We start from the raw sequence: 12,809 nt of genomic DNA, 5'->3' as shown, positions 1-12,809 counted from the left end.
TTCACGATCACAGACGTCTCAGTCAATGCAGAGCTCACCTGGGCAACGTGCCGACATGCGAAAACGAGAACAATGCATCAAGCCGCAATATCCATCAGAGCATGCGCAACTGCAGTATACGAGGTACCTGCCTTGTTGTTCGACGATCAATGCCACTTACATCACAGCAGTTGTTAGCGGTCAAGGGGTCCACACGTTAGGCTCGGAGATTTGTGCCTACGCCGGTGCACGCCCGTCCGGGGGGCAACATCATTGCCCGAATGCAACCCACCACGGTGAGAAATACGAGGAGGTATGACCGAATCCATGAGCATTGTTGGTTGTTGCTCGAGCGCTCGACTAAGTGACGTTGAGATGGTAATGAAGATCTTCGCAGAGATATAAGTACGGCTCCAGCCACCATATCTTGTACTCATCATCCAAGCAGTTAATTTCCAAACACTTCACCTATCAACACCACCAGACCTCTCAAATCAGTCAAGATGCAGTTCTTCACCCTCGCCGCTCTCTTCGGTGCCGCCGCCATGGCCGCACCCGCTGCCCAGACCCCCGACTGCCCTAACCCGGCTCACTGCCAGGGCCCACCAGACGTCAACAGCTACGAGAACGTCAACTTCAAGGACTACACCATCCGCAAGAACAACGGCACCCTCCAGTCCGTCTCATTCAAGATTGACGGCCGCAACGCCACCGACCTTTCCTGCGTCGGCGGACCCTACCCTACTCTCCCCGCTCCTATCGTCAACTGCGGCGACAGCAAGTACCGTTTCGCCATGACCAAGGACATCAACGGCGACTACCCCATCACTCTCTACCACGAGCTTGGCACTGCGTACGTACATCAAGTGACACAGACTTTGGACGATAGACTAACATATGCGAACAGTGTCGGCTTCTGGGGTCAGGGCGTTGTTCCCACCTACTGCCACGCCGGTGGTAACGGTCCTAACGACTTCGTCTGCTCGCAGGTTGCCCAGTACACCTTGGTCATTGCTGCCTCTGGTTAAACATCGAATGAAACGATGACCGGGGTTTCTTTGTACATACATACACTTCACAAGTAATATAATGCCAATCTGTACATTCATCAAACATTACGGGCTTAGTTGTGCAAAGCCGAACTTGCATTTGTGTGTGTGATGTCGTGGTTGTCGACAAGGCGAATAGCCACGGCATACGGAAGACTTGATCATGAGGAAATTTTTACGATGTCGTGTGGAGGAGAGGTAGCTTGTATCATTTATTGTGTGACTCAACGCTATCACGAGTGCGGGTGAAGAATACTGTAACCGTTACAAGCTGCATTCATTGATTGACTCCTTCACAGGCCCATCAGGTTGAAGATGTCTTGTGACCAGCGCGCAGAATGACACCCACAGTGACCGACTTGATTGACGGGTCCACAACTTCAAGCGTCCAGCATGTCGAACATGTATCGCAACTCGACACTTCATCGGAGGCTTCCGCCCTCAAAAGCCATATCTCACGCTCCTGATATCCATAAATCCCTTCTCCACAAACGAGAAACAATAACTGTACGAACACAGAATGAACAGTAGCAATTTCATCATCCTCCTAACGGCCACCTTTCCCGCCCTAGCCATATCTTCCTTTCTCTTCTCTTTAGCGACATACTTCCGGGCCCCTGAAGCACATCCGGAGACTCAAGATCGAGTGGACAACCTCGAAGATCTTGAGGATATTATACCATCGCTCGTTGAAGAAGTCAGAGCTTTGAGAAGGATGGTTGATCGAGAAAGGCAGAGAACGAGGAGGCTGGAAAACGAAGTAAGAGATATGGGAAGGCGACAGCAAGAATCCGAAGATCTAGCAGATGAGGCTGGCGATGAAGCAGAAATGGAAGACGATGGAGACGGAGAAGTGCAGAAGCGTCAAGAGGGGGAAACACCTGTACGAAAGCCGTTTGATGTCGACGAATTTCTGGAAGAGCAGCGGGCCAGAGAGCTGGCTTGCCGTATGATACAGAGGTCGATGATAAACAGGACTCGCTGCTCCGGTGGATATCCCACCGACGGCATTCTCAATGAGCCGCTCCATGTTTCGGAGGTGTATGGCATACGGGGCGGAGAAGTCACAACACTGGACGATGAGGAAGCACTGGAAGCAGCTGCGGCCAGTGCTTTACCACCCAGCCCTGAAGAAGGTTCAACGCCATCGACAGATGAACCGCGCACACTTACACAAGCCGTACACGCCGGTGGGAACGTAGAGACACGTGCTAGAATGCTAGTCGAGGAAGACATACATACGCTCCTGACGAATGACGACAGCCATACTCCCACAACGAATGGACATACTCAAATACATCGTCTTGATACCACCAACTACGATATCTTTACCATCACATCCTCCCCCATACGTCATAGATTGAATAACCTCTACCCCTCCCCACGCGGCCCCCGTCCCACAAGGATAGTCATTCGAAATGATCCTGGAGGCTTGTGGCGCCGGACTGTCCTAACGAATGTTCTGACTGATATAACACCACAACTAGGACTGAGAACCATGCGCACTATCATCGAGGAATACGAAAGATCGTTCTTGGATAATGCTTCGAGGCGTGACGTTACGACGAATGGACATGCCGCGCCCCGTGACGGTTGGTATGAAACCGAGCCGACTCGTTTAACGACCAACATGCCCAGTGGAGAAAGACATTCTCATCAGCCCAACGGCTACACTAACGGCTATACTCATATTCCCTCGACCAATGGCAACATTCAGTACCCTTCACTACCAAACGGTCATGTCAACAACCATCTTCCCTCCAATGACAATCATTTCTATGGCTACATCTATGAACCCACGACTGACGGCTCTCATGAAGAGGACTACGACGACGCACGAGAGATCATTCGGCCACTCCTCGTCGTTCTGTACGGCTTGAGACCTTCCATCGGCTCCAGGGTCATCAGGGATATCATAGTTAGATACACCATAGCGATGGGTCTGGGTTACACTGACCCGAACAATCACCGTCGTACGTTGTTGACTACGGCGGCTGTTCACCTTGAGGGTGTAAACGGGTTTGTCGATCACGAAGGCGTCGAAGATCTGAGCGAAGATGTTTGGATTCGTGAGCCTGATAGCGAGTATCGAACTGGTGATAGTCGCGGAAACGGAAGAAGCACCAACGACAACAGAAACGGAACTACAAACACCTTCCACATCAACGTCGGTATTGTAACGCAAAACTTCAATAATGCCAATGGCGCTCCCCTGACAAATGGTCGAACCCACACCTCCAACGCCTACACTCAAAACCCATCCCCAGAGCGAGTGACCGCAGACCCAGATGATATCCGACCGCGTCCCCGCCTCTCCACCCCAGAACTCAACGAAGCAATTGGGGACTGGGGCTCCGTATCATACACGCTCGACGGCCCTATTCTACGCCTTCGCGCGATCCGCGCCGAAGGTGGAATAGACCAGGAATTCCCTCTCCGTCCGCATCCAGATGTGAACGACGGTAGACATGTTGCGACAGGTACTACGACGAATGGGTACGCAACAGCGATACAGATTATTCCCCCAAGTGTTTATGTTGGGGATGGTACGAGAAGCTCATCAGAGTCTTCAACGCGCTCTTCTCGGAGCGCATCCTTAAGCGGAACCACGCTTGTCAACTCCGCCGTTGGGAGTACAAACGGCGACACGGTCCCCACTTCCAACCCGCCTACGAACGGTGAGCTATCAGCCAGCGTAGAGCTCCACCGTAACGGCGCTTACGAAACCCCTACTGCAGCGCTTAGGCGGCGTCGCGATGCGAGGGATATGAGGAGAGCCACTAGGGAGAATTTGCTAGTGGAGAGGGGAAGTGTGGAAGAGCAAAGCACGGCAAATAGTGAAGAGAGTAGTGAAGATAGTATGGACGCGGAGATCGCGGAAGTGGAGGAAATGTGGCGGGAGATTCGCAGACAGAGGGGGACTATGGAGGAGGAGATGATGAGGCATGTTGCGGCGAGGGACCGTGCGGCGCAGGCGGGGCAGACGAATGGTGTGGGGACGAATGGGGTTGAGAGTGAAGGGGGTGATGAGGCTTCTGAAGGTTCTGGGTCTGAGACGAGGGAAAGGAGGCTTGATAGCGAGTAAGCGTCTGAACGACGAGCTGCACTGTTGTACGCTCAACGTTTCGGAAGGTATGGTTAAAGTCGCATGTCTCTGCGTTATGTAGTATGCTACCAACTATTCTTCACTCCAATAAATCCATATGCAATCTATGACATCTTTAACAAAGCTCGGATATCACACGACATTAGCGCTTCGCCAAATGTTCTCGATAAGTCATGCTGAGAGCTATTCCTCGTACATGCCCATATTCTTGTAATCGCCAAAGAACTGTAACATCTGAGATAAGTTGTACCTTGGTAGTCTTGATGGCGCGAGAAGGTTGCTGAGACGTTCTCAGCTACTCCGTCGTCGAGGTACCACGGGTCGACGTCGGGTGTAGAACTCGATGGTAGCCTAAAAGTCGATGTATCATGTTAGTAAATGTCTCACAATAGTCTGTATACGGATAATACTAACAGTGCCTTGCTGAACGCCTTCCTGGAAAGCGGTCTCAACATCAGGGTCCAGATGAGCTTGCGACACGAGAGACACGGCGAACGCTTTGGCCATCATCATGGACATGCGGGGTGTATCGCTTGTGACGTGCTTCAATTGAAAAGAATCCACCAACGATGATACCAGTCCTTGGATGTGCGCAATGCTAACGCCGACACGGTGCATCTTGAAGGCCCGACATACTACAGCCATAGCCCGTGCCGTGCGGATGTTGATGATTGTGTTCCTGTCGCGCAATAGCGAGGAGACGTATTGTGTCTTTCGGCCGGATTGTATATCCCGCAGGTTGAGGATATCATCGCAAGCTTGGTTGTGGCGCGATAAAACCTTGAGGTCGGAAAGCGGGAAATGTGACAGCACAGCTGCAGCTGGGACAGAAGCCCATACCATGCGCTCTGGTACATATTAGTATAGACGCAGTATAGAGGACTTTTCGGAAGCTCACCTGCATGGCCCTTGTATCTTGCCCACCATGCTTGGCCTTCCGCTTTCAACATCCGCATCACGTCAACAGCTGGCAAAGTTTTGTGTGGTTCTGTGAGCAGTGGATGATCGAGCGCAACTACAGAAAACGACCATGATTAGCATGAGACCCACGTGATACATGGTGTGGGAATTCAACGTACTGACGGCGATTCTGGGCTCAAACATGGTTGAGGCCTTGACCAGTGCCTGCAAGAGACTCGTCGACACTGAGACAAAAGCCGAGGCGCCGCCACTCATGGACAGATGAAGGTTCGTCAAGAGCATCAGAGCCTGTTGACCTTGTCCGTCCGGGGAGAAAGGCGGCGGAAACTCGCCCCTCCATATCGAGAAGGCTTGGCTTACGAAGCCCGTCTCGTCTTCGAATATCGTTCGGCTGTTTGCATCCCAAACGCGAAATCCAATCGTGTTCTTGCCAGGTGGAGTCCGGAGTGTTGGCTGCGTAGCTGTGATGGGTGGTTTATGATAGCCTTCGATGTCTGACCATGTTTCCTCATTATCTTGCTCAATCAGTGCCATCCCGCCGAGCTGTAAAGCCTGAAGTGGTAGATCTTCCGGAGCCGGCGTGCGAATGGCGCGTGCTCTCTCCTTCTCCCTCTTTAGCGCACGTCTAACTAAGGATTTGTAATGTTTCCTCGTTTTGGGAGACTTGGCAGTTCTCGCCAATCCAGATGTGTAGCTCACCTCGTTTATACGTCGTGACAAGTCAATGCCAGATTCCAAGGCAGTGTCTTCGATGATCGCATGAATCTCGTCGTACTTGTGTTCCGGGTCGTAGAATGGGACTCTCATGACTCGATCGAACTCGGGGTACGCACGACCGCCATACAGAATGAGGTGGCTTTCGAATTGATAGCGAATGACATTAAGCCTGAGGTTGAGGCCGGTGATGGCGTTGAAGACCTTCGGGATGGTTGCCACATTTGTGTCTTCGTACCATCGATAAAGTATGGTCAGTAGCTCTCGTTCGTCTTCATGCCAGTGATGCGGAGGGTCTCGTTCCAACCTTCGCAGTGCTGCCAGCGAAGTGAAGTCGCTAGGCTCAGAGGCTTGTTGTACATAGTCATTGGTGAGGCGAAGGGCTGGCATACCGAAGTCCAGGGTCCTTCTTACTTGTAGTGTGGGTGCTGTATTGCCAACGCTGAAGTGATGGCTCGTTCTTTCAGGACTGCACAGTATAGCAGGAACAGCTCTGTCTTCGTCCGACGGACAAGGAGTTGACAGTGGTAGTGTGCTTTCAGAATCGTACGAAGGAGAACGCTGCTTAGATTTGTCGGAAGCGGAGGTACCGACTGTCGAGGAACCGACTGCATCAATGTCTTCGCCAGGCTCGCTCTTGATACATGGCTCAGAAACATCTTCGATCGAAGGAAGCACCAAGTCTTGCTCGGTGTCATCGTAGCTGCTTGTAAAGGATACTATGAAGTTGTCAGTGCCTGCTTCATAAAGAAAGAGCAGAAAGATGTCTGGTAACCACTTACCTTGAATGTCGGCTTCGGTTACTTCATGCAATTGCTGCGACATCTGCGACTGGTGCGGAGCTGGAGGTGTCGCTGCCACCACCGGTTCCCACAGCATCACGCCGGCATCTGCTGCTCTCCAAACGTGTCTCGTCATTGCGATGTAGTATGTATTTGCTGCTTCGGATGCAATGAATGCTAGACGAAACAGCGAAGGTTGTGGTCGGCTAAGAGTGGAAGAGAGAAGATGTTATGCGGTTTGAAGAGTTTTCAACCCACCAGGCATCCAGCTCGAGGCGCGTCGGACTCAAGTCGCGTCTACGCGCCATAGAAGCTTGTCGCTGCGCGTCCGACGTGTCATGAGCGCGGTTTCGCGTGGTGAGGTGAAAGAGGCGGCTCCGTGCGGCACTCTCCAGGACAGTGAGCCAGGGCGCCTACGTGTGTCAAGCGAAAAGCCAGACATACGAAAGAAATTGTTCCTGAGTGTTGATAGAGCCTATTCAGTATCATGGAGTAGGTGGGTAGAGCTCAGGTCGATGAAATAGCTGAGTGGAATTTGCTTGTTCTGCCACGGCATTAGCAGTGAGGCTTGCCGGGATGTCCTTCACCATATCTTGACTTGTCAGTGCAGCGTTAGAGATTATATGCGAGAATCAAATCTCTGTGAGTGTGCTCTGTTCATGAATGTAGAAGAGAAAGACGGGTGGAGATCAACGCATGCCGTATAGTGGGATGACGCCATCGATAGCTGAATCTCACCGCTCGCTTCGCCGTGTTGTGACTTGACGAGCACGTTTGGAGGACCGGTATAGGTGAGAACGAATAGAACAACGGGCCATTGCTTTGCAGCAAAGATCCGCAAGTGGAAGCTGGACCAGTGAGCGTATGTATCTTCTGACTGTGCCCCACTTTTGCTATTCGATGACATCGCCGCGACAGCAGGTGATAGACAAGAAGCAGAAAGTGAAGATACCTATAATGATTCAATCAATTGAAAAGCAGATTCCTCCCACGCTACGTTACATTCGTTACTGGCGTCGAAGAGCTGATAAAAAAAGGATAGAAAAGCAGAATGCAAAGCGCACAACTTTTGGTGCAACAGAAGACTTTGGACGTGAACCATCCCTTTCGAACAAGTGGTATGCGAAAGTGTCGTTCGCTGCGCCGGCGCTATGCTTTAGTCAAAGTACGGGTTCAAGACAGATAGCCGAAAAGGTTGGAGTTCCTGGTCCTGTTGCCGCATGATTCGTCCGACCATCCTAAAGAAGCGAATGCGTGAGATCGACTAGTCCGGTCCAGAAAAACCTGCAACGATACGGCACAGTCTGCGTTCGCACGACTGACGAAGATGGGGGTGGAGGTGACCAGGTGACGGGTTGTTGGGTTGTCGCATAAGCGCCCGTCAATGGTGCTGTGGCTGCTGCTCCACATGCATATGCGGTCCGTAGACCGCATACGGGATCCAAAACGTGATCGCGCCTGCATATAATGATTCCAGGGCTGCAACACGGTTCGATGGATAATTGCTTTTCTTCTTACGCCCGCCTCACGCAACGCAACCCAACAGATGTTGTTGCGGCTTTATTACGCATAGCTTCGCTTCCTTTTCTGGTGGTTTCTTCGGCCGCTCATTTGTGGCCATGCTGCTCGGTGCAGATCTTCCTTACGACCCACTTCTCCCAGAACTTGCGCTGCTGATTGGTGACCATGATTCCGTCGTCGTCTCCTAAGACGTCGACGCCATCCATGTGTCCGTTGCAGTTGCACCATGTAATCGAGGCTGGGGTATCGGGCATAGGCGGGAAGGAAAGGGTGCCTGTAGAGGTCAGTATATGTCACACGCACTTCGTAAAGCCAGAACTTACCACCCTGTTCAGGCTCGTCGGTCTCTGCGTCAGATTCCGTGTCAGCTATTGAACTGCCATCAGCGTCATTCCCGTTAGACTGATCGTCATGTTCGTGTTCGTATTCGTAATCGCTTTCGTCGCTACTGTCGCTTCCAAGAGGGTCGTCTTCTGGTACTTCGGCTCCCATAACGAACTGCTCGTCGAAGTGCCTTAAAGATTGATGTACAAAGTCAGTAAAAGTCTCACAACCGTTTGTACACGGATATTACTTGCTTCTCATATCCAATCCGCCTAAGAGAAATCCAGTCAAGCCTTGTGAGCTCATCGCGTAGACAGGGAAGCACGTCTTTCCACATGCTTCCCTCTTTCAAGAGTACATCACGCAGACGCAAACCACGTAATGTATCTCTGTGTCGCCGGGCAATCCCCAGAATTTCATCTGCGTTGAGACGCCAGGCTTGGATCCCAAAAGCTGCAAAGACGGAGATATCAGGTTAGTGTATGTCTCATGATGCAGAGACGCAAAACGTACCCTGCAGCTTTTCCCACTTCACGTTGTGGAAAAGCTCTTCTAGCCGCAATGTGAGTGGTCGGTATGAAGGAAAGCCAATATGCACGGCTTCAATATTCTTAGCCGCAGTAAACAATGCCTTGGACAGGGAGGTGAGATGTCGCATCCGAACGTCTAGGTCCGTGCTGTCATCGAAATGTAGCTCTAGACAGGTCAGGCGTTCGGCAAGGATTCCCAGGGTTGATGGCGGATTGCTAGCGGCACCTAGTACGCTCTGCGGGCTTAGCATGGGGGATGAGAATCGCGAACATGGCGATTCGGACTCAAGGAGGGCCTGAAGACCGAGGTCGAAGTTAGTAAATGTCTCCTATCAATCCGTACACGGATATTACTTGCTTGACCGATTGTTTTCGCGCTATGCAAGCATGCCGGTGGCCATGTCGGTACTAGACCGTTCAACTCGTTGTGACCCCGCATGTACGTGATTAACACGGCATCTTCCTGGTCCTGCAGGCGTAGGATCTGGATATGCTGGAGTGAAGTGAATCGCTGAAGCGCGAAATGCAGGATATGTGCATCTTTCCTGCTGTTCAGAAGGCTGGTTTGCTCGTTCACCTTTTTCTGGAATTTTTCGATATCAGGGAAGCTGAAACTCTCGGGCCGTGTATGGAGGAGCTCCTGTATGCGCTCTCGTCCTTGACCGTAGAAAAATGGCACCATGTAACTGAACTTCTTCACACGGCCGGCAATGTGAGGCTGGCCAGCTATTCTCTCTAATCTTTCGAGTCCCTTTTGCGAGAAGCGTGTCGTAACGCGCGAGAACTGATGGATGACACCCTGCAGAGGCTCAGTACATGTCTCACGTGCATTTCGTACAGCCGTACTCACCAAATTGCTGAATCTTCTGCAAGTCAATCTACAAAGGTGAGGATACGAAGTCAGTGTGTGTCTCACATGCATTCCGTGCGGCTATACCACTTACCTAAAGCTCGCAATCGTCTCGGCATCGTCGGGCTCAGGTGGGAGGGGCAGCTTGAAAGATTCCTGCGACAGGTATGCGCGGCGCTCCAGACTTATTGGTTTTTCTGGTTCGCTCGCAACATATTCGAGGATGATGCGAAGAAGCTCGTCGGCGAGATCGAGGATACCCATTTTAAGTGGTCACATTCATGACGACCGCTCCGAAGAAGCTCTGCTCAGGAAGCTTCCCAGCGCGATTTAGGAGCGCACCGCACAGCGGATATACTCTCAATGCAGGGCAGCAGCGTTCGGGCCGGATCGGGAGGAGGGAATGGCAGGTGGTAGTGAGCGTAGCGACAGCGGGACAGTCGAGTCAACTGACAACGTGGTGTTATCCGACAGCCGGCACCGATCTATGGGATAGCAAGCGAAGGACAGCCAGAGGGGCGTGGTCGGAGAAAGAAATGCATGACCTCTCTGCCAGCAGTCAGCTAAGCGTAGAGTTGCGAAGACGACCTGGGACTGGACACGCCGCCTGCAACTTGCAGCGTGCACCCCGGTACGCCCTCGCCCAAACCGCGATGCATTAAACTGCAACGGGCATAACGTCTCACATGATCACTAGCGTCTGCATTTACATAAGCAGGACGGTAAACATGCATGGCTCCTCCCGCGAAGAAGAGTCGAATGGCCGCCGTGGACTACTGCACAAATTCGCTAGGGCTGGCTGTTACGCCTGCGCTGATTCGAGGCCCGAAGGCCTGCTCCCCACAGCCCACTACACGAATTTCCATCCATGGATGGTCTCGATGCGTTGCCAACGAAGCATGCATCTGGAGGTCGGCTGATTGGCGTCACAAGCGCTTCAGATGCGTCATCCGGCCGATTCCACTGCCGTGTACTTGGGATGGCGCAAACGCCATTGAAGCGATGGGCATCTCATGACGACACGGAGCTTTAGGAGCCTCATAGTGGGCTGAAACGGGTGTCTGTATGTCTCGCAATGTGCGTACGCTGTTGCAGTGCGTCATCGGTCCTGTTCGGCAGGAGATGATAGCATGCAAGTTCCATTACAGCACACGAAGTACGGCGTGCAATATGTAAATAGTATACAAGCATCTGTGTAGGCGCAAGCGACCCGAATTCGGTCATCGCACAAATTCGGGACGGAGAGGACATGGCCGCAATCCCGCTCGTACATGCGCCGATGACGATGCATGCGTGGAACTGCCGGTCAGATCGACGTGTTGCTTCACAAGCCTATACTCGCCCTGGCAACGTCATGCGGACCTGCGCGGTCGTGTAGCTATGGCGCACGCAGCTGTCGTAGATCGTCGCACAGAAAATGACACTAGATGACCTCCTGCCTCGTCGACTTGTCGACCTCTCGTGCCGACGAAAACTCTACTCACATATCGCCTGGGCCTGTTCCAGCACGGCAAACACTCAAAGACGTGTCTCGCCATCAACCCGCCCGGCCACGCCTATCGGGTCACGCTTTCGCTCTGGATTGAACACGTTCGCTTCGTTTTCGACGAATCTCGGTGCTGCTCAGCTTGCTCTGGAAGGTCTCATCGATGCTGTCTTCTTCGCTGGCATCGAGAACAGCAACCTCGAAAACCTCAAGGGGGTCCCATCCCTGCTCACTGCGCTTGTTGTTCACTGCAGCACCTCCGCTCCTTGTCTCGAGCGACAGCACCAAGGCAGAGATGTCTTTGTCAGTGATGGTTGGGCCGAAAGGATCCCAAATCTCAACATATTTGATAGTGAGCCCGAAGGGATAGCTGACGTGGACGGCATGTCCGTTCGGGCCGGGTTCTTGGATCTCTTCAACACGGATGCGCTCGTCATCTGGTGGCCCAAAGTAGAGGAGAGAGGAGAGAAAGTCGTGTGCTGATTGCTGACGCTCTTTCCAACTTTCGAGATGCTCTGCAAACTTCTTGTTCACTAGTAGAGCGTCGCCAGTGATTCCGACTGTAAGTACGCTGGGCTTCGCATCGGAAGTGGAAGGCTGTCTCCTTCCGAGCATAAAGGCAAACATGGTAAGCAGTAGCTTGTGGCCAATATGAAGGTGATCGAAAGTCCCCCCGACGGCAACAGAGAGGTGGTTGATTGATTTGTCTGTCTCATCGGCAGACGATGCTGGATCTGGGGCCTCTACACTGACAATACCACCGCGAACTTTGGACACGGGTATCTGGGCTTTCGACAGAGAGAGGAAGCTCTTCAGTACGCGCTCTCCTTCTTCGCTTTCGACCGAGTAGACGGTATCCCATGATCGCGAACTCCGGGCTAGCGTATGGATGTCTATTGCTGGCCCTTGGAGTTCCTGCTCTGGGGTGGAATCTGGTAGGGGCTTCGTCAGTTGGCCGTCCCTGGGATATGCGACTAGAACAACACGAGCATCAACGCCCTCTGAGTCTTCCGTATCGATAGCCTCCCTGCTCGCAGTGATGCAGATGAGTTTGTAGAGATCGGCTACTAGCTGCTGGGTGGTTGCGTAGTGTAGACCCCGGGGCTCATCAAGATGGCCGTACAGATGCGGGCATGGTAATGCAATTTCTAGAAGTACGGATTCATGGGATTTGCGAGGAGACCGGGCCAGCTCTTTCAAGACGGTGAACAAGGGCGAGTTGTAGGCGGCCTTGAGTGCTGCATAGGAGGGTGGTGAGGGCGCAGGCGGCAGCAGCAGCAGTGCACGGCGGACTGGTTTGTGGGCTGGCGGCATGTTGCGGGTGTCAATGAACCTCGAACCTGAAGTGGGAGACGGTGGTATCGAAGATCATGAATCATAACCATGGTGGAAGCGAGCCTGTGTCACATGGAGGTAACCCGAAGCAGCGTGAAGGGAGGGCGGAGGGGTGGTGGGGAACTTTTGCCGAGAAACAGCCGCGGGCGCCCAGCAAGTCGAGGCCAACCACAGCGGAGCTCTCGACGATTGACTACGCGCCGCAACAGTCC

General features: G+C 52.6%; 5 protein-coding genes across 5 annotated transcripts; 2 read left to right on the top strand and 3 right to left on the bottom strand.

The window, feature by feature from the left end:
• Nucleotides 1–482: 482 nt before the first annotated feature.
• J4E83_000594 (uncharacterized protein) lies at nt 483–1,007 on the top strand (the record flags this gene model as incomplete). The annotated part of the gene is made up of 2 exons (XM_049327555.1): nt 483–832; nt 887–1,007. 2 exons carry the CDS (start codon nt 483–485, stop codon nt 1,005–1,007), a joined length of 471 nt encoding a protein of 156 aa, XP_049193700.1.
• A 790-nt stretch (nt 1,008–1,797) lies between these two features.
• J4E83_000593 (uncharacterized protein) lies at nt 1,798–3,710 on the top strand (the record flags this gene model as incomplete). Its single annotated transcript, XM_049327554.1, has 3 exons — nt 1,798–2,236; nt 2,849–3,490; nt 3,544–3,710. The coding sequence occupies 3 exons, from the start codon at nt 1,798–1,800 to the stop codon at nt 3,708–3,710; spliced, it is 1,248 nt and encodes a 415-aa protein (XP_049193699.1).
• Nucleotides 3,711–4,429: 719 nt separating this feature from the next.
• J4E83_000592 (uncharacterized protein) lies at nt 4,430–6,594 on the bottom strand (the record flags this gene model as incomplete). Its single annotated transcript, XM_049327553.1, has 4 exons — nt 4,430–4,485; nt 4,545–4,982; nt 5,214–6,488; nt 6,552–6,594. The coding sequence occupies 4 exons, from the start codon at nt 6,592–6,594 to the stop codon at nt 4,430–4,432; spliced, it is 1,812 nt and encodes a 603-aa protein (XP_049193698.1).
• A 1,564-nt stretch (nt 6,595–8,158) lies between these two features.
• On the bottom strand, nt 8,159–10,040 carry J4E83_000591 (uncharacterized protein; the record flags this gene model as incomplete). The annotated part of the gene is made up of 7 exons (XM_049327552.1): nt 8,159–8,346; nt 8,396–8,586; nt 8,651–8,849; nt 8,910–9,222; nt 9,285–9,725; nt 9,777–9,804; nt 9,871–10,040. The coding sequence occupies 7 exons, from the start codon at nt 10,038–10,040 to the stop codon at nt 8,159–8,161; spliced, it is 1,530 nt and encodes a 509-aa protein (XP_049193697.1).
• Nucleotides 10,041–11,340: 1,300 nt separating this feature from the next.
• Nucleotides 11,341–12,576, bottom strand: J4E83_000590 (uncharacterized protein; the record flags this gene model as incomplete). Its single annotated transcript, XM_049327551.1, has 1 exon — nt 11,341–12,576. One exon carries the CDS (start codon nt 12,574–12,576, stop codon nt 11,341–11,343), a length of 1,236 nt encoding a protein of 411 aa, XP_049193696.1.
• Between the last annotated feature and the right edge of the window lie 233 nt (nt 12,577–12,809).

Source organism: Alternaria metachromatica (genome assembly GCF_023757995.1).
Source record: "Alternaria metachromatica strain BMP 0045 chromosome Unknown scaffold_1, whole genome shotgun sequence".
Lineage (NCBI taxonomy): Eukaryota > Fungi > Ascomycota > Dothideomycetes > Pleosporales > Pleosporaceae > Alternaria > Alternaria metachromatica.
The sequence above is the reverse complement of the archived record's forward strand: the minus strand, read 5'-3'. Positions and strand labels throughout refer to the sequence as shown.